Source organism: Pleurodeles waltl, chromosome 2_1 (genome assembly GCF_031143425.1).
Source record: "Pleurodeles waltl isolate 20211129_DDA chromosome 2_1, aPleWal1.hap1.20221129, whole genome shotgun sequence".
NCBI classification, from domain to species: Eukaryota; Metazoa; Chordata; class Amphibia; order Caudata; family Salamandridae; genus Pleurodeles; species Pleurodeles waltl.
Window position 1 is genome coordinate 86,299,815 of NC_090438.1, and position 27,623 is coordinate 86,327,437.

A 27,623-nucleotide genomic window follows, 5' to 3' on the forward strand; every position below is an offset into this window, starting at 1 on the left:
AATACAAGACGGAATTGCACTTTGTGAGTGAGCCTCACTACCCAATTATTTCCATTCACCTACTCACCCACTGCCTTTGGTCGCCTACCCATTCACTTATCCACATTGTCATCCACTGCCATTCACACAACTCTTATACACAGACACCCACTTTTTCTCAGCCACTTAGTCAAGCCCTGCAAACACTTATTCAAACAAACACATATAGCTTCACCCATCCAGTATCCAGCAGTTTCGGTGATAAAAGCTACACTTTTATTTGAGCTGCAGATTACTTGTTCAATATGACCTATCACGTCATTAGTCTGCAGAAGAAATAAAACGAGCATAACTAGCCATGATAAATTACTGGAACCATTACTGCCTTTGAGAGACTAAATCACCTACAGAGGCAGTGGAGGGAAGAGAGAGTAGAACTGAGAGAACAGATTTTTTTCTTATTGTCTGTAAAAAAGATAGAGCTCCAACATACTTGTGTGCAGGGTTGTCTTTAGCATATTTATGACTTGAGGTCTTCAGGTCACACTCCTGTCTCCCAGAGAGCCCTGGATGAAGTTATTTATTGTATTTATTCCATTTCTCTGCCACAGATTCCTTGTAATGCAGGAAAAGGGGATTTCTTTTGCACAATGCCACATTCTCTTAATAAAATGTGACCTGTGGTAACATGATTCTCAACGGACCCTTAACCATTGCGTCATAGAGTGGGGTGTAGTCAGTAAGGCCTTCTGATCATACCCTACCATTTGAGTATATAGGAAAGGGTGGAGTAATAATATCTGAGTGGCATGAAGCTTTTAGAAACCCGAGCTGAACAGAAAAACGCTTCAGGCTGTTTACTATCAGCACTCCTGGTGGAGGAGGAGATAAGCCAAGGAGGTCACTGCGTTCTGAGAAAACGTAAGGGCTTTGCGTGGGCAAGCCCTGTCAGCCTTACTGTGCAGCTTTCAGCCACATACTCATGCAGGCGCAGTGGGGCTTTTGAAAGTGCACAACTTTCACTCGGAAAATGTTGTGCCGAAAATGTTTTACTTTCATAATGTATTTAAATATATGCTTCACTAGAGAGGCCAGAAAAGGCTAGGGGCGCAGCCCCTTAGCTCTTGAACACCAGCCACCCCTGTGCCATCCTCTGCTGCGTTTAGTTTCGGAAGTGCCAATACTTGGCTAGCTCTGTTAGCAGTCTCGTAAGAAGCGGCCACTGGGAACTGGCCAGAGTTGTGTCGTGGAGAGCAATGTTTTGAGTTCCTGCAGAGAGGATGAGGACTCAGTGAGCATAACCTTTGTACTGCCTTGTCACCGGCACTTATTCTTCTGCCTCAAGCATTTGCTGCAAGCAAAAGACACATATGGGAAAGACGGAGGAAAGGAAAAACTAAAAAGCGTCACAAAGGGAAAAAGTAGAAAGCTGCTAGAGTGAGCTGAAGGGGCAGGGAGTGGCTTTATATGGATTGAAGAGGCCCAAGATGGCTTCAGGATTACGCCGCCTCAGTATTCTGTGTTCACACATTTCATTGCAGCAGCCGCGTGTTTAAGAGGAGGGCTTTGGGCACCAGCACCTTTTTATTTACAAATTAAGCACTGAGCTGGAAGCAGTCAGGTGGGCAACAGAGTTGAGGGGAGGGGCTGAGGGAAAATAAAGGGACAACTGAGGGTTGGTGAACAGAAGGAGATTGGGCATGGAACATGGAGGGGGGAGAAGTACACTAGGGAGACAGCTGAAAAGCGTGCAGTTTTGTAGAGTTCTTAAATAAAAATAAAAAAAGCACCTGAAAATAAAAGTGCCCTACAAGGCCATAAATAATGCATCCATGCTCCAGGGGAGGTACAAACACACACAGGAAGGAAGTCTGCAAGCAAATGAGTAACAATGAAGCCAGCCAATGCTAAGTAGTGAGCAGCCTCTGAGCCCACTGTAAAATATCGAAAGGTCTTTCAAGACCGCACATGCGCTGTTTTATGCTAGACCTAAACATTAACCCCATCTTCCTTCCATCTGTAGTATAAGAATGGAATTCCAACTGTTAATGTGGCACTCTTGCTGTGGCAAAAATGTGAAAGGTCTTTTTTCAAAGCTGTTGGTGGAACTTGGAACTAGTGATGAACTTTTGCTCCAAATATTTTTATTAGGATTAGTAGTAGTAGTCCTAGTAGGAAGGGGTTTTCATAATTGCTACTAACCAATCCATTTGGGGTAGGTGCTTTAAAGTGTTAGGTGGGTGGATGTAGAGTTCCATGAGGAGGTGCACTTGTGTGAGCCCTAGTGATGAAAGGATTAGTACTAAATAATTTGTATTTGAATTGATAAGGGACAGGATACCTCAATTAGCTGACCCGAGGCTTCAGGTCAGACGGTATTGCAGCAGTATGCTGGAGATGTAGAGTGTGTAGACCCTTGGGGACAATGTAGACAGGTTTAACAGAGGCCCTTTCTTTCACCAAGAGGAAGGGGCGGGATCTGCGAGCCAGAGCAATATAATATTCACTCTTCAGACGAGAGCTGCCAGATTCTCTACTTATTGCAGCATGGAAAGGGGTTGGTTTGTTGGGGAGCTTGTCTAGAGGCTATTACAGCAATCCGTACAGGACAGGACGGCTGCCAGTAACCGTGCCATTTTATTTGGGGAGGGGAATGTAGGAGTGAGTCGCGCAAAAGGTGTTCGGATGATGCTTGTAATAAGTCTCACCACTTGCAATCAGCCCCATCATTCTTTTGTCCACCATGCCACCTCAGTTTGTACGCAGACATATGCAAATTGATATTGACCCTGCTCCAATATGAACAGTCCAACGTGAACTGCTAGACTGGGTCCTCCTTGAACCAGAACACAAGCAACCCAAGGCTGATTTTGTTCGGATTGGGGTTCTTCAGTCAGTTGTAGGTTTGTTCCAGTGGCACTGTAAGCACGAGACCCATATCTGGGCATACCCTTTGCCACTTTGGGTATTACTTGAAGCATACAAAAGATGATGTGAGAGTGATTGCAATAAGTCTAACCACTGCCAGGCACCTGAGGTAGCATTCAAGACTGTTATTGTTCTTTATTTTTCCCACCATGCCACCTCAGTTTGAACCCAGATGTATGCACGTCAGTCATGAATATTATAGGCATTTTTGCAGCAAATCTTGCTTTAATATGTGCACCCATTATATACTCAGCAGATCGTGGTATAATAGCTATTGAGGGAAATGACTTGGCGAGACACAAGAAGAATGCATTGGATAATAAATAATTTGGGTGGTTAGAAATGGGGTCTTTGGTTGGCAGTCAGTTTGCACTCTGTCCAAGCAGGAACTTTCAGTCCAGTCAGGGCAATGGAAATACAAACTTAGATAACCTCTGCTTGCTCCCTTGATAGCTTGGCTCAAGCAGTTAGGCTTATCTCAAAGGCAATGTGTAAAATATTTGTACCAACACACAATATAGTGAGAACACTACAAAATGGACACCACATGAGTTTAGAAAAATTGGCAGTATTGATCTAAATGAAACAAGACCAAAACAACAAAAATCCAACATACACAAGTCAAGTTATGAATTTTCAAAGTAAAAAGATTCTTACTCCATAGAAAACAATGAATTTGAAACGTTGATTTTACACAAAGTACCTGGTTTGCGTAAAAAATAAAGACGCACGGGCGAGCGTGCATCGACAAAGTCAGCGATGCACCGATTCCTTACTTGCAAGTGAGGCCGTTTGTTGTTTCTTCTCCGGTTGGGTAGGCAATGTTTAGTTTTTCTCTCCCGCAAGAGAGCCATGTGTGGATTTCCAGACGGAGCACCTCGGATCCACGCAGGTTCACAATGACTTTAACGCCCAGCGACAGTGCCTGAGAAATCCAGCCACACAGTGATGGGAAACCGCGCTGCATGTGGTTTGCGTTTTCAGCTGCTGCAAGGTAGTGTTGTTGTTTCTCTAGCTGCAATGCAGGTTATGGGTTGAAATTGGCCGCAAGGCGGGTGACGTGTCATTTTCACTACCGCATTGCAGGTGGTGCGTCAAAATTTGCCCTGCACACCTCCCTGTACATTCATTTCCGTCCTTGTTCTACCAGCTTCACCTTTCAAAGGCCCAGGGACTGGATAGGGCACCACTTGGCAGGGCAGGAGTCTCAGCAGAGAGTCCAAGTGCTGGCAGAGGAAGTCTTTTATGGCCCGAGACTTCAAAACAGGAGGCAAGCTAAGTCCAAGGCCTTGGAGATTCTTCACAAGCAGTAATATACAACAAATTCTAGTCTTTGTCCTCTTCCTCAGGCAGAAGCAGCAACTGCAGGATAGTCCAACAAAGCACAGTCACAGGCAGTGGCAGCACTTCTCTTCAGCTCTTCTCCTTGGCAGAGGTTCCTCTTGGTTCCAGAAGCAAATCAAAAAATCTGGGGTTTTGAGTCCATTACTTATACCCCTTTCTGCCTTTGAAGTAGGCAAACTTCAAAGGAAAGTCTCTGGAGTCAGGCCTGGGCAAGGCAGGATCTTGTGAGCAACAGACACACACCAGGGGGTTGGAGACTACATTGTGTGAGGGCAGGCATAACCCATTCAGGTGTAAGTGACCACTCCTCCCTCCACTCTAGCCCAGGTGGCTCATCAGGATATGCAGGCTACACCTCAGCTCCCTTTGTGCCACTGTCTAGAGGGGATTCGCAAACAGCCCAGCTGTCAGTCTGACCCAGACAGGGAATACACAAGCAGTCAGACTCACAGAATGATTTAAGCAAGAAAATGCCCACTTTTTAAAAGTGGCATTTTCAAACAGACAGTTTAAAAACCAACTTTACCAAAAGGTGTATTTTTAAATAGTGAGCTCAGGGACCCCCAAACTCCAGATCTCTATCTGTTCTCAAAGGGAAACTACACTTAAAAGATATTTAAAGGCAGCCCACATGTTAACCTATGGGAGATGGGCCTTGCAACAATGAAAAACGAATTTGGCAGTATTTCACTGTTAGGACATGTAAAACACACCAGTACATGTCCCACCTTTAACATACACTGCACCCTGCACATGGAGCTACCTAGGGCCTACCTTTGGGTTGCCTTACCTGTATAAAAAGGGAAGGTTTGGGCCTGAGGCAAGGTCAAATTGGCAGTACAAGACTGCACACACAGACACTGCAGTGGCAGGGCTGAGACATGTTTACAGGACTACACGTGGGTGGCACAATCAGTGCTGCAGAACCACTAGTAGCATTTCATTTATAGGCTCTGGGCACCTCTAGTGTACTTTACTAGGGACTTACTAGTAAATCATATCTGCCAATCATGAATAAACTGTGAGAAAGTAGCCTCTTTCTAGCCTTGTTACCCCCACTTTTGGGCTGTTTGTGAGTGTATGTCAGGGTGTTTTCACTGTCTCACTGGGATCCTGCTAGCCAGGGCCCAGTGCTCATAGTGAAAACACTATGTTTTCAGTATGTTTGTTATGTGTCACTGGGACCCTGCTAGTCAGGACCCCAGTGCTCATAAGTTTGTGACCTATAGGTATGTGTTCCCTGTGTGATGCCTAACTGTCTCACTGAGGCTCTGCTAACCAGAACCTCTGTGGTTATGCTCTCGCTGTACAAATTGTCACTAACAGTCTAGTGACTAATTTTACCAATTTACATTGGCATACTGGAACACCCTTATAATTCCCTAGTATATGGTACTGAGGTACCCAGGGTATTGGGGTTCCAGGAGATCCCTATGGGCTGCAGCATTTCTTTTGCCACCCATAGGGAGCTCTGACAATTCTTACACAGGCCTGCCACTGCAGCCTGAGTGAAATAACGTCCACGTTATTTCACAGCCATTTTACACTGCACTTAAGTAACTTATAAGTCACCTATATGTCTAACCTTTACCTGGTAAAGGTTGGGTGCTAAGTTACTTAGTGTGTGGGCACCCTGGCACTAGCCAAGGTGCCCCCACATTGTTCAGGGCCAATTCCCCAGACTTTGTGAGTGCGGGGACACCATTACACGCGTGCACTACATATAGGTCACTACCTATATGTAGCTTCACAATGGTAACTCCGAATATGGCCACGTAACATGTCTATGATCATGGAATTGCCCCCTCTATGCCATCCTGGCATAGTTGGCACAATCCCATGATCCCACAGGTCTGTAGCTCAGACCTGGGTACTGCCAAACTGCCTTTCCCGGGGTTTCACTGCTGCTGCTGCCAACCCCTCAGACAGGTTTCTGCCCTCCTGGGGTCCAGCCAGGCTTGGCCCAGGAAGGCAGAACAAAGGACTTCCTCAGAGAGAGGGTGTTACTCTCCCTTTGGAAAAAGGTGTTCAGGCAGGGGAGGAGTAGCCTCCCCCAGCCTCTGGAAATGATTTCATGGGCACACATGGTGCCCATTTCTGCATAAGCCAGTCTACACCGGTTCAGGGACCCCTCAGCCCTGCTCTGGCGCAAAACTGGACAAAGGAAAGGGGAGTGACCACTCCCCTGACCTGCACCTCCCCTGGGAGGTGCCCAGAGCTCCTCCAGTGTGCTCCAGACCTCTGCCATCTTGGAAACAGAGGTGCTGCTGGCACACTGGACTGCTCTGAGTGGCCAGTGCCAGCAGGTGACGTCAGAGTCTCCTTCTGATAGGCTCCTTCAGGTGTTGCTAGCCTATCCTCTCTCCTAGGTAGCCAAACCCTCTTTTCTGGCTATTTAGGGTCTATGTCTTTGGGGATTCCTTAGATAACGAATGCAAGAGCTCATCCGAGTTCCTCTGCATCTCTCTCTTCACCTTCTGCCAAGGAATCGACTGCTGACTGCGCTGGAAGCCTGCAAAACTGCAACAAAGTAGCAAAGACGACTACTGCAACTCTGTAACGCTGATCCTGCCGCCTTCTCGACTGTTTTCCTGGTGGTGCATGCTGTGGGGGTAGTCTGCCTCCTCTATGCAATAGAAGCTCCGAAGAAATCTCCTGTGGGTCGACGGAATCGTCCCCCTGCAACCGCAGGCACCAAAGAACTGCATTACCGGTACCCTGGGTCTCCTCTCAGCACGACGAGCGAGGTCCCTTGAATCCAGCAACTCTGTCCAAGTGACCCCCACAGTCCAGTGACTCTTCAGTCCAAGTTTGGTGGAGGTAAGTCCTTGCCTCCCCACGCCAGACTGCATTGCTGGGAACCGCGACTTTTGCAGCTACTCCGGCCTCCGTGCACTTCCGGCGGAAATCCTTTGTGCACAGTCCAGCCTGGGTCCACGGCACTCTAACCTGCATTGCACGACTTCCTAAGTTGTCCTCCGGCGGCGTGGGACTCCTTTGTGCAACTTCGGGTGAGCACCGTTTCACTCCACTTTCGTAGTGCCTGTTCCGGCACTTCTGCGGGTGCTGCCTGCTTCTGAGAGGGCTCCTTGTCTTGCTCGACGCCCCCTCTGTCCCCAGACGCAATTGGCAACATCCTGGTCCCTCCTGGGCCACAGCAGCATCCAAAAACCCTAACCGCACGATTTGCAGCTAGCAAGGCTTGTTGGCGGTCTTTCTTCAGGAAAATACTTTTGCACGACTCTCCACGGCATGGGGGATCCATCCTCCAAAGGGAAGTCTCTAGCCCTTGTCGTTCCTGCGGAACCTTCAGCTTCTACTGTCCAGTAGCAGCTTCTTTGCACCCACAGCTGGCATTTCTTGGGCATCTGCCCATCTCCGACTGGCTTGTGACTTTTGGACTTGGTCCCCTTGCTCCACAGGTACCCTCGACTGGAAATCCATCGTTGTTGCACTGCCGGTTTGTGTCTTTCCTGCAGAATTCCCCTATCACGACTTCTATGTCCTTAGGGGAACTTTAGTGCACTTTGCACTCACTTTTCAGGGTCTTGGGGTGGGCTATTTTCTAACCCTTACTATTTTCTAATAGTCCCAGCGACCCTCTACAAGGTCACATAGGTTTGGGGTCCATTCGTGGTTCGCATTCCACTTTTGGAGTATATGGTTTGTGTTGCCCCTATCCCTATGTGTCCCCATTGCATCCTATTGTAACTATACATTGTTTGCACTGTTTTCTAATACTATTACTGCATATTTTGGTATTGTGTACATATATCTTGTGTATATTTGCTATCCTCATACTGAGGGTACACTCTGAGATACTTTGGCATATTGTCATAAAAATAAAGTACATTTATTTTTAGTATATCTGTGTATTGTGTTTTCTTATGATATTGTGCATATGACACTAGTGGTACTGTAGGAGCTTCACTCGTCTCCTAGTTCAGCCTAAGCTGCTCTGCTAAGCTACCATTATCTATCAGCCTATGCTGCTAGACACCCTATACACTAATAAGGGATAACTGGGCCTGGTGCAAGGTGCAAGTACCCCTTGGTACTCACTACAAGCCAGTCCAGCCTCCTACATAAACCAATCACCAATTCAATTTACACAGAAAATATATGCATTTTAGCACTGGTTAGCAGTGATAAAGTGCCCAGAGTACTAAAGCCAACAAAACTGGTCAGAAAAACTAGGAGGAAGGAGGCAAAAAGTTTGGGGGTGACCCTGCAAAAAAGGGCCAGGTCCAACAGGGGGTGAGGTTGACTGGAAGAATTATGAGGGAATTGCAAGGGCCAATCACAGGTGGAGGTGATTTGATCCAGGTAATTCTTTATTTTAGAAAGTGCAGGTCAAAGGTATGTAAGTTGGTATGGAACATTATCTTACCATTCTTATATAAATGTATGGTTAAGATGGAGGCATATATCAGCTTAAGGCCTACTGGCTTCAGTCCTCCAGCTATCATTGATCTGGTGAGCGTCGAAAAATGTAGCATGAAAGGTCTTTTCCACAACGTTGTAGCTGATGTGTAGAACAAGGGGTCTGGTGTCATGTCAGTTTTTATGAAGTTGACATAAGTATCAGCAATTAATGTTTTGGGAATTCATTGAGGATGTTAGATTTGCATTTCTTTTTTCTTTGTTTTGAGTTTACTGGTGGGAGTATCGGGTCTCAAAGGGGGATGAGCAGATGAAGATGAGGCATGGATTGTTTTAATGTGTTGGGAAGGTGCAAAGTTAAAAATATTCTCAGTGACATCTGGAGATGAGTGCATCAGCTGGCAGTACACAAGCTAGGCATATTCCTCTTCTGATGATGGTCTTATTGCGGTTTCGTAACTAATCATTCTCTTTGTGATCGCTTTACACTATAGGAGCACTAATAAGATCAATCCATGTGGTTTAAACAATGAATAAATTACAGGATCTCAAAGAGGAGCAGCATCATCTGTTTGTGTGCAAAAATGCAGAAACTCATCATGACTCACGCAGCTGCAGAATCAAGAGGGCATATTAATTCAGACAAATAGCTAGTACTTTGTGGTAAACATCAATAGAATGGCTGATGTTCGCTGTCTTGGCTGACCGGGTGGGAACTAACCCTCCTGGGGGACTGTCTGGGGTAGTGGCTTCCTACTTGAGCAAAATATAGGAAGCCAAAGTGAATATAATGTGGAATAACCATCTCCAGTACCAAAAAGGACAACTTAATTCAAATTGCCATCATTTGTATACATGGAAAATCCATGTCAGGTCTGATATGCAATGAGATCCGTCTGATCTGCGCGTATGTTACTGGTCTAGTCTTTATTGAGGGAGTGCCAGGCATCAAGATGGCCACTGCTTTATGCTCAACATATCACTGTTCAGCCGGGCAATGGACTGTCAGTGTAGACTACCTGGAGGTGACAAGTACGGGCAAGAAGACCGCTGCAATGCTCAGGTGCATTCCTGATCCTTCACAGTATCAATTCCCATCACACATCACACTGTCTGGGACGAAGGGCACTACCACATCCTTGTCTCTACAACCAAGCTGTCCTTTAAATCATAGATGATGAAGGCAACATAATTATCATTAGCACATGGTTGAATCAAATGCCATTACTGTGATGTATAAATAGAAGATATACCCACAAACTCTGGACTTACAGTTCCTTGTCAATGTGTTTGGGTTGAAGTCTTCTACCCAATTCCAACAACCATTAGCAATGCCAATAGGCCTGGCTTTAAAGGAATGTTGTATGGTACAATGAAGCATTGCAAGGTGAGAGCATGGGAATGGATATGTTTTTGTGTAGAAGCAAAGAACTGTAGAATAATATTGGTGTGGGTTCTAAGGTCAAGTGACAGTTGCACTGTCAAGCCACACCTAAGAATCCGTATATAACAACGATGCCCTCCTCCCACCTGTGCTGCTGCCAGAGAAAAACACCATAAATTATCTAGGTGTCTAAGGCACTTTATAAGCACTACAATGTCATATGTGTGCCCTTAAAAGTTCAAACTTAGGCAGCTGGGTAAATAAACAACATGATCACAGCTGCGTGTTAGGCGTGCAAGCACATTTTTGTGGAACCACACAACTTTGGCTCAATCAAAACATGTGCTCATGGCTCCCAGCATGTGACTGGAGCTAAAGCCTCTCTCCTGGTGATTCATACATTATTGTCTGGCGACAGCTGCACTGTCACACCAGACCACAAACGTGAATTCCCTGATTAGTTTGTGCCTTTAGACTGGGACATAGCATACCCTTCAGTCCATAAGTTCCATGTATCCATTATGTTAATAAGAATGTGTTTTATCCTATTGTTCACCAACTCATCAATAAAAGTAGTCCTGGGTATAATTCTCTCTTCATGAAGCGTTTCAACTTCCAGTGATTCATGTATTGGTAATTCATATGTTGCATCAGCCAGTGCTAGCAACCAGCATGCCAACTGGATATTTGGCTGTCAGCTTTTTCAGTAGCTTTTCTATTCCCACCAAAACCTGAAAGTTTCCCCAGACACAACAGCCAATGTACATTTTGTGAAATCAACAGTTGTGGGAGGTAAAAGGTGCTCTGTGGGTGGGGGGGGGGGGATGGTTCCTATGTCACTGCTCTGGTCCTTCACTGCAGGCACAGGCTCCCAGCCTGCCCTGCTTTCGTGCTGCTGGCAGCATGAAAGCAGTGTTAGGATTGGATGGAGCGCCCAGGCAGGGTGCTTTGAGGCAAAGTGAGAGTCTCTGCCTGCTCTCTCCCACCTGGCAACATAGTGCCGGGCTGGAGGGAGCCTAGTGCGCATGCATGTTTGGCTGGCCAGAGACGGCCAGCCAAACATACATGCGCTCTGAGGGGAGTACTGTGCATGCCCTCTCTGTCACTGTCACGCCCATGGCCCACCCCTTTTACAGTAAAACCATAATAAACCTTGTTTATTATGGTTTTACAGATAAAGGTTTGCAGCTGCTGGCAGGGCAAGGGGGTGACGCTCCTCTGCCCCAGTGGAGGAGCTGCCCCTGGAAATCAAGCCAGTAACAGGGCATCCAACGTACTACAAAGGTTCCTCTCCAGCAGGCAGACACTAGGACTAATTTTCTGTATCCCCATGTGTGGGCATCTCGGCCGGCAGAGAGGCCATCACCAGTACAATTGAAACATGAGGATTTTGTACTTCAAGACAAAGCTGAATTTGCAAAAGCCCAACCAAGACCTAACTAGGTCCAACTTCTGTTTAACCACAGGTGCGCAGACAGGATAAAGCTACATAAAAGCTTTAATGTTGAGTGTGCCCGCTCCTCCGCCCCGTCATATCGTGAGCCCTTCCTACAAGGATCTCCTATGTAAATGGTCCATATTTACTGCTTTGTCGTTGGATGGAGAGCGAGAAAAAGTGAGGACTTTATAGCATTGTGGAGATTTCTACAGCCTGCATACCATCTTAGAGCTGCTTCGAGAGAACAAGCATAGGAAAGAGGTGGCAGGTGAGGGGAAGGGAGGGGTGACCGAAAAAGGGAACATTGAGGCATGTTGTATGTTCTTGTGGTACCGTGCCTTCTTAAGGCTGCATCTAAGAGCTGCAAGGGAAAAGGAAAGTGGAGACCGTGATGGGGGGACCATTATGCCATGCAGGCTGCTTGTGTAATGCTTATGCTGTCCCAAACTGTTTTAGGGTGCAGAATGTGGAATGGAAAAAGGAAGTAGGAGGATAGGAGAGAGGAAAGATACCTACTTTTCCTTCCCTATCCTGTTCCTCCCAGTAGCTCTTTGGGGAAGCCCTATGCCAGCATGAGCGTTATACCCAATATGCCAGAATGATCCTTCCCTCTTCTGTCTACCCTCTGTCCTCCTTTCATCCATCATTCTTCCTTTACAGTGCTTTCAAGCAGCCCTGCGATAACATAAATGCTCTATGAACACCCAATTTGTGACATCTTTCTCTTTTCCTCACCCATCCTCTTCCCCCTTTTTTGTATCCTCTTTTAACATTTAAATTTATGCAGCACTTTTAAGCGGTCTTTGGATGCACATAGCCATACATTATTAATTAATATAAGGAAGGACAGTTTCACACTTCAGCACTAACCCAAAGCAGCTAAACCATTTTTTGCAACAATTGTTTTTCACCATTTTGTACTCCATGGACTGCTCACTGCTTGTAGTTTCTTATACTCTGGGCATTTTGTTAGCAACAAGCGAACTCCTGAACTAGGTGCCCTTCGAGTAAATTGATGAGTAAGTAGAAAAATCCTCCATCCACTTAAAACCAGGGCCCTGCTCCTACCACGTATAATTCTGCACCTATTATCTTCTAAACGTACATACAGTCGCTTTTTAGGTATCGGCCACAGACAGCCTGGAGAAGCCCTTTAGTCTCGACTGAGCCGGCGCATGTGCTGTAGTTTGCGAGACATTTAGTGTGCTTAGGTCCCGCCTATTGCTTATCAGTTTTAGTCTTCATTGTACTTCTCATTTGCTTGCTTCTCATTCGTTAGAGCATGATGGCTGTACTTCCTCTACTTGTGTTTGGCCTTCCCCTGGAGCATTATCAAAATACTTGTCCTTCCACGGTTTGCGTTTTAGGAGCTATTGTTTTCTTTTTGTTAAAGCACCCGATGAGAGGGCATGTGTTTTTGAGTTCTCTTTTGTGCTTCTCCTCTGCCTCCCTACCCTGTGTTCTTTTGGCTCCCACCTGTGCTTATGTTGCTCTCTCTCGCCTATGTGCTTCTGCGCCTCCTCAAGGCTCTCTTGTTCGTCTTCATGCTCCTTTGCCTCATGGCTCGCCTCCATGTTGCCAGCATTAATTTATGTGCATCTACTCCCTGCGTTGCTGCCCCTGCCTTCCCTCAACTGCACACTTCCCTTGAGTCTCTGGAAAACCGCTGAGGCAGATGCCAATCCGAATGGCATGCAAAAGAATTGATACTCCCCTTCAGCCGTTATGAATGATGTAAAGTGCTTAGATTTCGGATGTAGTCGTACCTAATGGTATGCATTATATAGGTCTATTGAAGAAAAATACACTGCCCCCTTAACACTTGAAATCATTTTGCAGTAAAGGATGCCTATCTATCCATAAACTTTGAGTCAAGTCTCTCAAGTCGACACGCATGTGCAATTTGTAATTAGACTTCCATGCAAGGACAATGGGGCTGAGCCACTCCAATGATTCTGTGGACTCTGTCACACCGACCGCACATAACCTGTCTAGTTTTTCCTTAGGTTATTCCCTCAAAACCAGAGGAACACTTCTCACTGTAGACACTTTAGGGCTGCTACTCGACTTCAGAACAATGCAGTGCTCAAATTTTCCCAGACACCAAAGCTTTTCGCTAAAGAATTTGCAATATTTACTGCTCAACTTATTTGCTTCTTCATATTCTTTTCATCAGGCACTCCTGTAAATAATACCTGTTCGGGATGATTGGGATGGAGAATAATGCCTAATCCCCTTTGCTCTCTCCATCCTAATAATGCTTCACCCCTCTCTACGACATAAACTATCCCTTCAGTTTGCCTGTTCTATCAAAATAACCTAATAAAGGTAATTTCATTCCGCAGTACCCCTCTGGTTCAATGTCGGGTATAAGTAACTTGCAAGCACCCAGTTTGTGCCAAGTTGCATTATGGAATAGGGAGAACATAATTCTGCCCACACCATGATGTTGTTTAATTTCCATGGTGCACTTGGGAGGATGATACCTTTCTTGTATCTTGCTCACTATGCGTTCACAAACAACCAACACCGCAACCCTGTCGATTCCATACTCCTCATAATCCTCATCATGACTGTCATTCACCATGCTTACTATTCTCTTGTTTCCATTGTGACTTTTGGCCTTACACATCCAAGAGAAATATATATATATATATTTTTTTTCGTTGCTAGATGGCTAGATGGCTACGTGGGCGTTCCTCCATACATTTACAAAGCACTGTTGAGTGCATGGTCAAATCCCCTGATAGTGTGATTTCACTCATTCGTTTCTACAGGACTTTATAGCTTGAGTCCATTCACAACCCACTTCCAATTAAGTACTTTGGTATCTATTCAAAAGGTGAGCAATCTGCTGTTAGAAGTCTCTATCAGAAGAACAAGTTACTTCCCTTTGGTAACGCTCTTTTTGGTAGAGACTCTATTTAGCCCCTTCACAGATCCTCTTCATTCTTTGATTTGACTCTATCCATTAATAAGATCCCAAGTCTAGGAATCTGCACACTGGTCACACCACATTGCTTTTGGTACTCTGTGTGTGGGAGCGCGGACAGTCTGGAAAGCAACTGACCTATGTGCGCAAAAGTGATTCCTGTATATGCACCACACATCATTTCCTGACCGGAATGGCAGTGGTGCAGGGCTGCACGGTGCCACCTATCTTCAAACAAAGGTTCTGTTAAAAAGTTTCTGGATCCAGTCCGACGCCTGGGGAAACTCAAAAGGTGACTCTCTAACAGAGAGCATTACTGAAGGTATGTAATCAGACCATCAGTTATTATAAGAATGAGTGATTGTTACAAATGCCTTGCTCAATGAAATGAAGAGCCGAAGTGCATAACTGTTTTACTTTTGAAAAGTCTCATGAAAGAATTTATGCAAATGTTTGGCTCCAGTTGCCCATTAGAAGCATACTATCTTGGTGCCTGCATAAATATTTCTGTATAATTTGTTTTAATATTGAAAGAAATGGAGGAGTAATTAAAAAATCCCAAACACCATATGTACTAATTCTAGTAGTGTCTTAATGTGAACGCTATTAAAAGCTGGACTTGCTACATTGTACCCCAAACGTGACTCATGTTTTCTGTTTTACAGGCCTTATAAAGATGACAGTCGGATAGTGTGTTCTCCTGGAAGTGTGGAGGACATGGCAAGAGTATTAATAAAAAAGTGAGTATGCTGACATACTATGCATGATTTAGGGGGCAGTGCTGTATCTTTTAATATCTCATTAAATTGTTAATTTTAACATACACCAGTGAAAGGCAAAGATCCAGGATGTTAATATTTGGTTATCCTACCACCAACTGGGACTGTTTCTTAACCCTGAGACCACGTTTCTACCTGTATTCTGCCTTTCTCAAATGTGTTGTTCGGCTGGCTGTTGTGAATGGTCACCAAAGCCACATTCATGGTTTACTCATCCTCAACTGCTCTGTGCTGAGCTCGGCTGCTTTAGGTAAGAACCAGTTCTTTTCTGTGAGGTCAGATACTGCAAGGGCTTGACGTCTGAGCGTCACCTGAGGTCCTTGTTTTATTCAACACTAATATTTTGCACCTCATGGCTCTGGGCTCTGTTGCTGAATCAGCCCCTGTTTACTTGCATTTGTCTTGCTGCGCATCTACGGGGATCATTCTTTCATCTGTTCTCCACCCTGTCTCTTTTTCTCATGCAACATCGTTTCCAGTCCATAATGATTCCAAATAATATTCAATAGCTACGTCTCACTACACAGTAATTGGTTTACACTTTTTATAAGGTGATGCCTGTCACCTAGCCAGCTTCAGAATGCTGCAACAGAAAAAGGGGAAAAATAAAAGAAACACAAGATTACTAATAGCAAGGAGGTTCGAGTCCAGCCAGATGGTTGGGGCGTGTGCCATTGATCTTGTATTTTTCGCTTGCTACAAGGAGATGTTGAATTAATAGAAAGCCTGTTTTGAAAAGTTTCGTTTTCATGAGCAGAGGGACTGGGACTGTTCCAGAGTTTAAACCTTGGAACCAATGATCTGCACCATACTTTAGTCCCTTAAAAAGCTGTTGGATCAGATAAGCTGTGAAGAATCACATGTTTCTGACCGCGTATAGCGGTGGGCCAGTTGCCAAAGTCAGCCAAGCAAGACCCCTGCCCTAGATGTGAAACCAGAGGAGAGCTATCCTGTTTGGCTAATATTTTTCCATTTCCTTACTAGCAGGAAATGCTAAATGCCTGATTGTGCAGACTCTGCAGCCTTGAGATGTATTTATTGGGCAAGCCAGTATAGATCTTGACCAGAGCACATGAATGTTCCATACGGAGGTCAGTTTGCAAGAGCCAAAAGATTTTTGGAAGGAGGAACCTTTGGGAGTTTTTTCTCTTGACTACTGCTTTGATTTGTGGGGCAAAAGAGCCTAAATTTAGTAGTCGACCATAAACGTGGAGAGAGAGGACTCTTCCCGAACTCTGTATAAAATTTTAGGAACAACGGCCAAGTTACCTACAAACTCCATTTGTGAAGAGACAAATCCACTGAGGATTGTCTGAGGTAGAGCCACCTATTCCTTAAGCGCACTCAACATGGTGATGTGGTCAACTGTGTCTTCGGCAGACAGTAGGTCATTGGGGGTTTGAAACAGAGTCGTTTGGTGCCTCTTATCAAGGGTGACTCTGCCTCCTTGCCCTGTTCCCTACCCTTCATCCTGTCTCCTAACCCTATGCATTCACTTCACCCCTTCTGTTTGCCATAACCGGTATACCTCTTTATCTAACCCAGTTCCGATTTTCCCCACACCCTGTCTCCCCTTTCCCCCCCCCCCACCTCTTTTCTCATAGATTACTGTTAAACAGAGCAAAGTCAAATTGAGATAGAGAGTACAGTCTGGACCCTCTTCAAACTTGGGTTTTTAGTGAACTACTGGAGTTTTGAGGGGCTTCCTAAATACCATAAGATTTGTGATTAGTAACCAGTCCAGTGGTACGGCGTTGCAATGAAAGGCTGCAAAATATGTGAAAGAGTGTCCTCTATTATGGCTGGAAGGGTCCGCCATGACCTAATAAACGCCTGTTTAGCTGATCTTCAAGACATCAAGGTTTAATAGAGCTGAATTCTGTTTCACAGGTAAGCAGGGCCAACTGTATAGAGGGATCGATGAACATGACAGAGGAGCTTAAAGATGGCTCTCTTGCATGCAGTAGCCAGTGCAAAGATTGTAATGCTGAAGTTAGAGGTGGACCATAGCATAGTGATGCCCACGCATGGCAAAATGGTGCTAATTCTTGGCATGCTATGGACTGCCATTGCACAGTGGTTCCCAACCATGTCCTACTATTTACCTTGGCATGACAATAGTAAATTCTGGAATATTGTAGACATCCAAGGTACAGTGATGGTTCTTGTTAGAATCCTGGTCTCTGGTTGGCAGTCAGTTTGCACTCTGTCCAAGCAGGGACTCTCACTTTAGCCAGGGTAAGAGATACACAGCTCAGATAACCCCTGCTCTCACCCCCTTGGTAGCTTGGCACAAGCAGTCAGGCTTATCTTAGAGGCAATGTATAAAGTATTTGTGCAAACACACACAGTAACACAGTGGAAACACCACAAATGCACTCAACACCAGTTTAGAACAATAATCAATATTTATCTGAATAAAACAAGACCAGAACGACAAAAATCCAACATACACAAGCAAAGATATGAATTTTCAAATATTAAACTTCAAATGCTTAGAAAACACAATAGATCCAACTTGGGCTATCACGGTGTCGTCGAGAGCCGTTCCCAACAATCTGACACCACTCGCGAGGAGGGCGGCACCGGTCACAGAGCTGCACGGATCCCCATGTACAATACCTTTAGTAACTAAGAAACAAGCCAGTTCACGGAGTCTGGGAGGTGAGGCGTTGCTGGATCCGGTGCAGCATTGGTTCTTTACTGCAAAGCAGGGGAGGTGATGCAGCGTCGGTGCCAGGTGTCGGTTCCTGACGATCCGGCTGGGTTGATGAATCCGGCGGGCCAAGATGCATTGGGCGACCTCTCGGGGTCGCGGTCACACCACAGGGCTACAGGTGCTGTGGCAGAGTCGGGTGTCAGGGAGGTCGGTGACACAGCATTTCGGACTCATGAAGTCATGGGACGTCAGGCAGGCTGTGGCTGTGTCGGGCCTGTGGAGTCAGTCGCAGTCGTCTCACTCCAGCGGGGACCACGGCTTCAGATGCAAGCAGCGGCGCAGCATTGGTCAGCGGCGTAGATCCTGGAGTCGTCTGGGGTCAGTGCACTTGGTCCTTCTGGTTGTCAGGCCAGCTTTCATGGCCAAGGGCCTAGACACTGGAATAGGCACCACCAGGTGAGTTAGGGTCAACAGCAAGCGAACCCAGAGGCTGGTAGGTGAAGTCATTGATGTCCCTGAGACTTTTTAACAGGAGGCAAGCTCAGTCCAAGCTCTTGGAGAAACTTCACAAGCAGGTTACACAGCAAAGTCCATTATTTGTCCTTTTTAGGGCAAAAGCAGCAACTGCAGTCCAACCCAGCAGAGCACATACAGCAAAGGGGCAGTACTCCTCCTTCAGATCTTCTTTTGCAGGGGTTCCTCTTCATCCAGAAGTGTTATAAAGTCTGGGGTTTTGAGTTTTGGGTCCACTCCTTACACTCATTTCTGCCTTTGAAGTAGGCAAACTTCAAAGGAAAGTCTCTGTTCACAAGATCCTGCCTTGCCCAGACCTGGCCCCAGACACACTCCAGGGGACTGGAGACTGCATTGTGTAAGGACAGACACAGCCCTTTCAGGTGCAGGTGTTGGTTCCTCCCTCCCCACTCTAGCCCCGAAAGACTCGTCCGGATATGCAGGACACACCTCAGCTCTCTTTGTGTCACTGTTTAGAGGGAATTCATAAACAGCCCAACTGTCATTCTGACACAGACTTGGATTCCACAGGTAGGCAGAGGCACAGAATGATTAAGCAAGAATGTATTTTTAAATTGTGAGCTCAGAGACACTAAACTCCAGATCTCTATCTGCTCCCAATGGGAAACTGCACTTAAAAGCTATTTAAAGGCATTCCCCATATTAACCTGTGGGAGAGATAGGCCTTGCAATAGTGAAAAACAAACTTGGCAGTATTTCACAATCAGGACATGTAAAACACACCAGTACATGCCCTAGCTTTTAAATGCATTTCACCCTGCCCATAGGGCCTACCTTAGGGGTGAAGTACATGTAGTAAAGAGAAGGTTTGGGCTTGGCAAGTGGGTACACTTGCCAGGTCGAATTGGCAGTGCAAAACTAACTGCACATACAGACACTACAGTGGCAGGTCTGAGACATGTTTACAGGACTACTCGTGTGGGTGCCACAGTCAGTGCTGCAGGCCCACTAGTAGCATTTGATTTACAGGCCCAGGGCCTTCAGTGCACTTTACTAGGGACTTACTAGTAAATCAAATATGGTAATCGGGGATAACCAATCATAATCCCAATTTATACAGGGAGAACTTGCTCTTTAGCATTGGTCAGCAGTGGTCCTTTTCTGGACAGAGAGCCGCCAGCAGCCATACTGGCGGACTGCGGGGAAGTGGAGGTAGCTCCACCTCCACCGCCCCGTCAACAGAACACCGCCCAGAACGTCCTGTGATTCGGCGTGGCGGTGTACTGTTGACGGGGTGCTGGCGGCGGAGCTGTCCCCATGGATCCCATCCCCTCCCGGAGGATCAACGGACCAGGTAAGTTGATCATCCATTAGGGGAGGGGGGTGGAGGGGGTGTTGTGTGATGTGTGGGTGCATGGGGGTGTGTGTTTGTGTATGTAGAGGGGGTGTGTGAGTGCGTGTATGCATGCGGGGGTGTTGTGTGTTTGGAAATGAGTGCGTGTCTGTATGTATGTATGTCTGTATGGATGTGTGCGTGTATGTCTGAATGTGGGTGTGTGCGTATGACTGTGTTTGGCTGTTGGCATGTATGTTGGTGTGTGTGCGGGTATGTGTGTTGGTGGTCCCTGCGTGCGTGTCGGGTGTGAATGTGTAGTGTAATGTAATGTTGGGGGGAGGGGGGTCCTGCCACCTTTAGGGGTGGCAGGGGTGGTGGGGGGTGTAGGGGAAGGTCTCGGGTGGGGGAGACCCCTATCAGTGCCAGGGAAGGAATTCCCTGGCACTGATAGTGCTCACTGCCATGGATTTCATGGCGGTTCCTAACCCCATGAAATCCATGGCGGTCAGCCGGGTCATGATACCGCCAGCGTTATTGTGACGACCGCCAGGCTGGAGACCCTGGTCTCCAGCCCAGCGGTCGTCTCCTCCCTGGCGGTCAGGTCGGAGAAGTGGCGGATGACCATGGCGGTAACCGCCATGGTCCTAATTCAATTTTTTTTACCGCCAGCCTGTTGGCGGTAAGACCGCCGTTTCTCTGACAACCGCCAGGGTTGTAATGAGGGCCCAAATCTCAATCTTTCTGCCATTGCAGAATATACTACATGATGATAATTAAAATCCAGATTTCCAGAACCCAACTCCACTAGAAAAGCCTTTGTGATAGACTGCTAAAGAGTACATCTGTACTCTTCTACAGAAGCATTGCATCTCTCTAAGTGGATTAAAGCGGGTAACCTGTTGGCTTTTGACTGGCCACACCTTTGAACATTTTGTTTCTAGACCTTCCTGCCATCTCAGATGTGCAACACAGAAGGTTTCCATGGAGGTCAGATCACACCTTTCCAGAGCATTAATGCATTGATTCAGACTCTAAAACTCACACATTGCAGAGTCAGTCTCTTTGACAAACCTGTATGTATTATTGGATTTTTGGCTTTTGCTCCAATCCTGTTTCATGTGGTGAGCACTGTGGTGCCCTGGAATAATGGTTAATTTACCCTACACCATTAGAAGGTTACAATGTTTGAAGGGTGAGGGATAGAAAGATAAAATTATGCCATATAAATGCCCAATCCTTAGTTACATATCAAGTCGAAATGAATTAAGCTTCAGGCTCTTATCCTTTATTTGACATCTCAGATACACATTGCATCTTTAGGTTAGATCATCTGGAGAAGAAGGGAGGGACCCTGACTGTGACTGGTTATGAGAGGCTTCAACTTCAGCGTTCCAACTCAAATTTGAAATTGTCATTTGAGTATTTGAGGTCATGATTAAATCTTTCTGCCGTAAGTTCAGTGAAAATGTACTGTTTTATTGATACTCTATCCTAGAAACTAAAGTTCAGAAAGAATTGTTGGAACAGTGTGTGGCATGTGGTTTGATCCAAATCCAAGCCACTTATTTTAGGAAACTTAGACTCTGGTTTGGAAATATGCTAGAAAAAGTATCAATCAATCTCACAGTTGATTTTTGAGTAATTGGGTTTTTGTCACTTCACACAATATATTCTTGATTGTATTTCGATAATGGGTCTGGATATTGATTCAGTAACAGCTGTACAGTAGGATTGATTGGATAATATTTTGCTTACTGTACACCTTTATGTTGACACATTATGAATGAGACAACTAAAAGACCTTCTTATTTCCTATCAAATTCTTAATTCTTAGTCTGAATCCAAATTGGCACAGTTTATAACAAAAGAAAAACCTTAATTGCCTAACGGGGGTAGTTGTGGCAAAAAAAATAAACGGTACAGTCATATCTTTGCTACCTTTAAGGAGTTTACCCCCGTCAGAGATATAACTGAGACAATAAAACCCAACTTAATTTTCAGAAGAGCTTAGAATGGTGCATATTAAAGTGAAGACATTAGCGCTCATCTGGAAGAAGGTCATAATGTGGAAGCTACTGCTGAATTTAAACACTTTAGAAAGGTATGTAAAAAATAAAGCCATGCTAATGAACGATAGAAGCCTCAAAGCGCCATAGGTTGAAGCAATCTAATTCCACCATAGCCCTCTCTTTTTAGAAAGATTCAAACAAATAGCCCTAAAACATTGTAACAGCTCTCCTAATTTACAAGTCAATTGGTTTAATATAAATAGTGCAAGATAATTTTAATAAAATTAGAATAGAAATCCTCACACTGTGCAGCTGATCAAGCTTCAGATTCAAACTTGGCTACACCTAAGACATGTCCTACTATTTTCTAATGTAGGGAAATCTCCGTGGAGTAGGCTTGCAGTTTTAGGACTTACCTACATCATACTTTCAGAACGGAAGATCCTTGCACTGCGAGGATGGTAAAGGAGACCTGTAAGGTACTGGCTCCTTTTGTGAGAAAAAAACATTACCTGCTCCTTTGATGTAGTGACAATTTCTCCGACGTTAAGAAAATTATGGGTGTTTCCCCTTTTGAAAAAGCCAGGCCTGATCAAGCAGCACCTTAAAACTATTGCTAATGTACCATGGTTCTTGAAAGTACACAAATAACAACTACATTGCGATTACAGGGTTACCATCAAAAAGAAGTCTATTTTCAAGGACGAGCAGTCATGTTTTCGCCCTTCTAGGAGAGAAGAAACCACACCGGTTGACATTCAGGCTACAACTTTGAATAGAATAGACCGAGAATTCCTGGCTCTTTTGAGGCTACTGGATCTCTGTGGTCTTTTACACACTCCGCTACCCCACCATGTTAATTCGATAGAGTAAAGGTGGCTGGGGTTTCTGGCACCTCTTTGAAATGATTGGATTCGTTCTTGTCAAGCTATGAAGCTAGAGTGGTCATTGATGATGATTTTGCTAGTACCAACACAGTGTGCCATGGGGTACCTCAGAGATCGCACCCTTCTACGTTTTTGTACAGCTGCTTCATCAACTTCTGCCTGATCGTGGTATCATTTTCAGAATTTTACAGTTGATACTTACATTGTAGTTTAGCTGTCGCTGAACATTTTAGCTGACTGGTACAGGGGATCTGGTGTTTTTACTATCATATGGGATTGGTGATCCCAAGCTGCATGGGCTTGAATGCCAAAAAGTTTAACTGTCACTTGCTGTCATAGATAACTGGCAAACAAAACACAAATTCTTTACATCAAATGTTTAATAAGTAAAATGCAGAGGTTTATTTTTTAACATTAACTGGTGTGAACTGGCAGGTCAAGTAAGCTATTCAGTCCTCCAGTGACCACCTGGAATTTCTTTTGTAATTCCCATTATTTACCATCACAGGAAAGGAGGTAACATAAAAATCTAATATTCTAAATCTGCATGCACTGCAGAATTCTGCAGCTCAAGCCCATATTTCCTGCAAACTTTGTATGTCACATTGTTCTCCTGTGACCTCTCGGATCCAATTTAAAGCTCTTACTCTCATCCATAAATCAGTTTTTGTCGATGCTCCTACATATCTAATGCATAATTTAATCTACACTATCCTGTTAGGTTCTTGAGGACAGCCAGAGAGAACACTCTAGGTCCTTCACTCAGTAATAAAAAGGCAGGAGTTAAGTCTTTCCTGGCCATTGCAAGCACTTTGTGGAACTCTTTCCCTGACGACTTGCAGCAGGCAACAGTACTTCTTCCTTTTTTGATGGTTCTTAAGACCCACTCCTTTTTTCAACAATTACATTAGAACTAAATCAGTTTGAGAGTCACAATGGGAAACCAGAAACTTGGGATTATCTCTTCGTAACTAAATTGTGTGATCCTAGGCAATTGTTTTATTTCACTCGCCCTCCTTTTTCTTCAATGTTACGTATGAGGATCTCGTAATACATGAAGTCAAGATGTGTGCTTTACAAAACCTCCTGTCTTTGATTTAGTAAACTCTAATGTTCATGTGTGCTGTAAACCCAGTTCATTCGAAGAATGCACATAACAACTTGCACTTAGTTAGCATTGTTGTCAGGGTCGGGGAAAGGAATAGAAGTTTCTAAATTCATGTTTGAAAACTATCACTTCTAGAAAGAAATACTTCTCAATGCACTGATATAATCTGGTGTGCTAAGGTGAAAGAAACAGTTCTTCATGTAAATGATGTACACTTTTTGAATTTTGAACAGATGTTATCATACTTTTACTGCAAGATGTATCTTAAAATGAAGATGTTTCTAAATTTGATTGATGTAGGACACCCTAGCTACTTTATTTCTTTAACTTAAATTAGCCTTTAAATAAATGCTTGCATGTTTACTTAACATCTTTTTAATGTTAGCACTAAGTCGAGTAGCCCAGTGCTGCTGTTGGCCAGGGGTCCACATGTAGACCCTGGACATACTTGAGTATCACTGCTCTAACCTTTTCTATAGGACTTGTCGGCTTTGTCAATCATTGAGTGAACTAGCACAATTTGCCATTTTCTATTTTATGGATTTTCGTAACATAAATCAAAACATTTTTGTATAGTAACCAGACCCAGACAAACTCCTTACTGCTTCTGGGGGATTGCCCAACAAATCTGTTAATTGAGCAAAAAACGTAATACACTTTTGTAAATTGTTTGTAAAAAGATGCTCCCCTTGCCTGAGCTACTATCTCAGTTAAATATGTTTTTGATCCAAGGTTCAGTAACCCTCATCCACTATTCCAGGTTGGCTGCCTGAGGTTTCAAGTCTGCATCTGGGTCCAACACAGAACTCGTATCAAGACTACTGATAATACGTTGATGGTTTTTCATATAATCAGATCATCCTGTTCTATATATTTTCTATAGATCAAAGTTAAGGCACTCTTCCCCCAATGTAAACAGAACCAGAGTACTATAGGAGTCCCACGTAAATCACATTCCATAAACATGCCTTGAGAATTAAATCTGTTCTTTCACCTCCTCATTTTTCATGACTAAGCCCCAAGTCTTTCATTCCTCACAAAGCATGCCAGGCAATATTCTATTTATCGTTAATATATATATATATATATATATATATATATATTTTTTTTTAATGAAAAAATGCATGTAACTTTGCTACCATTACAATTTTACCCGTAGATACCCTACCCCCCCTCCAGCCTGTTGAGATCTTACTCTATTCCTCCCAACATCACCGTGCACGGATATCTTTTAAACTTTTCATGGCATGCCAGTGGCTTCCTTTCACCTACACCAAGCATGTCTTTCTCCAAGTGAACCGTACCTTAAGCTCATTTTAATTGATGAAACGTACTTAAGACATTCGTCTACATATTTCTATATTTCTTTGAATTATTGATGAAACATTCCATCTTATTCAGGAAATGGTCACACTCACGGTTTTCCTCTGCCTCAAGGTTTAGGTATCTGGATGAGTGTTCTACAGCACTATACACACCCTGCTAGAAAAGACCCTCTAAACGCTTGTTTTTTTTTTTCTTGCATTCCAATCCCTCAATATTATGTAGGTGCCCATGAACTTACCCTATATAATTAACTTATTTTTTAAGCGTGACATGGCCTTTGCTTAATTTGCTCCTGTGTCTGGTTGCCAACCATTTCATCCTTAGGTTTACTGTGTATGGGATGTCACAGGTGAAGTTCCAGATGTTCCCATCTTCAGCATGGGTTTTATGTTTTTTGCAGCCCAACTCAGCCAATGCAAAGGAGTTCATCTAACCCCATCAACCTTCCAGCATCCAAATCCGCCTTGAAACGTAGTCCCCAATAATTGTTTTTCACTCGTCCATGAACTCTGGCCTGTTTTTTGCTGTTTCTAACCATCGCTTGTCCCCCACAAAGGATGTGTTTCTATAATTCTTTCTTTCTCTTAAGTTTATTGTTAAAAGACGCTTTTTATGAATATATCTCTTCTGTGCCTGTTTATAGATAGGGCCAAGTGGGTGTAAAGTGGGGTACTGTAGGCACCCTATTTGTTTAACTGAAAGTGATGGTAGAGATAGTTGTAAGAATTCGGGATCTGAAATTGAAGACCTACAAGAAGAGAGGTAATAGACTTATTAAAACCTGCTTTAATTATAAATACGTTTTAATAGTGTTTCCAGACGTCCTGTGCCTATGTGAATATTCTAGTGCTCAATTATGAGGGAAGCCAACTATGTTGTGTAGCTCCATCTACAGGTAACTTGTTACTTGCTCTGGCAGAGAGCCTGGCGTGGGCACTATGTCTCCCCCAGGATGTGGGATACTGGTTATGGTACTAGCAAGCAGATGACGTCTCCTTCTACACTGCTTCAGTAAACTTTCTCTTGTTATTGCAGCTTCACCCGGAATCACCAGCCGTTCTTAGAGCCCAGTAACTACTTCTGGGTGAAGACCAATGCTACTTACACTCTCCCATTTGGCACCAAGGGAATTGGTAAGAAGCGCTGTTGTAGTGTATCTAGATTTCTGCTAGACTTTGCTTCCCTTTTCTTTTTTACTCATCTGTGTTGTCTCCTCTTTGCCTCTCTTTTCTCCATGTTTGATGTGTACGATTATCAGGAAATGGATCCTACTTACTGTATATGTTTCCATTATACTGTTCTTAATGCATTTCATAAACCAATGTGCAGGTTAACAATACCTTTCATCTTTCTCAGGATCTTTTTTTTAGTTTAACAAAAACGTTATTAGAACAAAATATACAAGGAATAATCGATTTCACAAAAGAGCAATTAAATAAGCTATAGAGTTAAAGTGGTTAAATACAAGATAAAATCACAAATCAAAATGTATTTATGAAAGTTAACGTGCATGTTCAGGAACCTAGATTAAAGATTTAGAAAAGTAATTAGAAAATAGTAGCTGTCTTGATTTTGTCAACCATGTGAAGGGGTGAATAAGAAAATTGATGTGTTTATAGACCTTACGTATAACATTTTATGAATCTCAAAAGTGAATGGTTCAAACTTTAATGCCTTGTTAGGCTATTGAAAAAGCTCAGCTCCCATGGCCTCCTTTAATAGACGGTGGTCCACATGTTATCATTTGGGGGGAAAAGAGTGGAGAGCTGCCTGTGTGGGCTTGACTAGAATAAGTCCACTTGGTTTCAGTGAACACGTTTCGCCTCTCTTCATAGAGTTTCCAATTGAGCATTAATCTTCTCCTATTTGTAGACCTAGGAATATTCAGACATTAAAATCATACTTGGGTGTCAACAGTAATTTGTCAAGTATGGGTTTTGTCCTGATCCCTCCATTCCGCTCTTTAAAATCTCTTCCCCTTTGACTCTCCTCTCGTAGAGCCCTGGCTCTCTACTCTCTCCCACTGTTTCATTGATATTTTTCTACAAGTGTCCAGGAGCAAAAGCAGGCGAAATGAGCCCTAGCATCCTAGTGAATGTGATATAGGCAGGCAAGAGAAGCCGAGCCTAGTGGATGAGGTATAGTGGCAAAGAACAAGCCTTGCACCCTCGTAGATGAAGCAGAGCAAGTCAAAACAAGGGTAGTGTCTTTGTGCATCTGGCACAGGCAGGCAAAACAAGTCCAGTCTTCTCTTAGTTGTGTCATAGGCAGTCAAAGCAAGCCTGTCGTCCTTGTGTATCTGGCACAGGCAGCCAGAAACATGCATGGCCTCCTTTTAGATAGGACTTTTCTCACTCGTGTTTGTCACTTGGCACCATTCAAATTGTGAGTATTCGGAGATGACCTTCAAGAACTGACTGCAAACCATAGGGGTTTATGCTTTCTGGAGAGACCTCAATCACTAATAGCAGAATACAGAAAAAAGGCAGTTCTGGCTTTTTAATGGATCACTTCGTGGCACAGAGGGACAATGTGGTTCTGCTTTTAAGCACCAAAGGAGGGCGATAGAGCGTGCAAATACCTTGGCTGCTTTTAATCTTTGAATTCTTGGAGTTCATGAATCCTGAATTTAATTCTGTGTTCATCCAGCCCTAGTT

General features: G+C 44.3%; 1 protein-coding gene across 1 annotated transcript in view; it reads left to right on the top strand.

Annotated features, from left to right (window-relative positions):
- ST3GAL4 (ST3 beta-galactoside alpha-2,3-sialyltransferase 4) overlaps positions 1–27,623 on the top strand; it is a 428,798-nt gene that overhangs the window by 290,859 nt on the left and 110,316 nt on the right. Inside the window, exons 5-6 of the mRNA XM_069210383.1 lie at positions 15,054–15,128; positions 26,002–26,099. Of these exons, the coding sequence (XP_069066484.1) occupies positions 15,054–15,128; positions 26,002–26,099 (173 nt within the window). The remainder of the gene's footprint in view (positions 1–15,053; positions 15,129–26,001; positions 26,100–27,623) is intronic.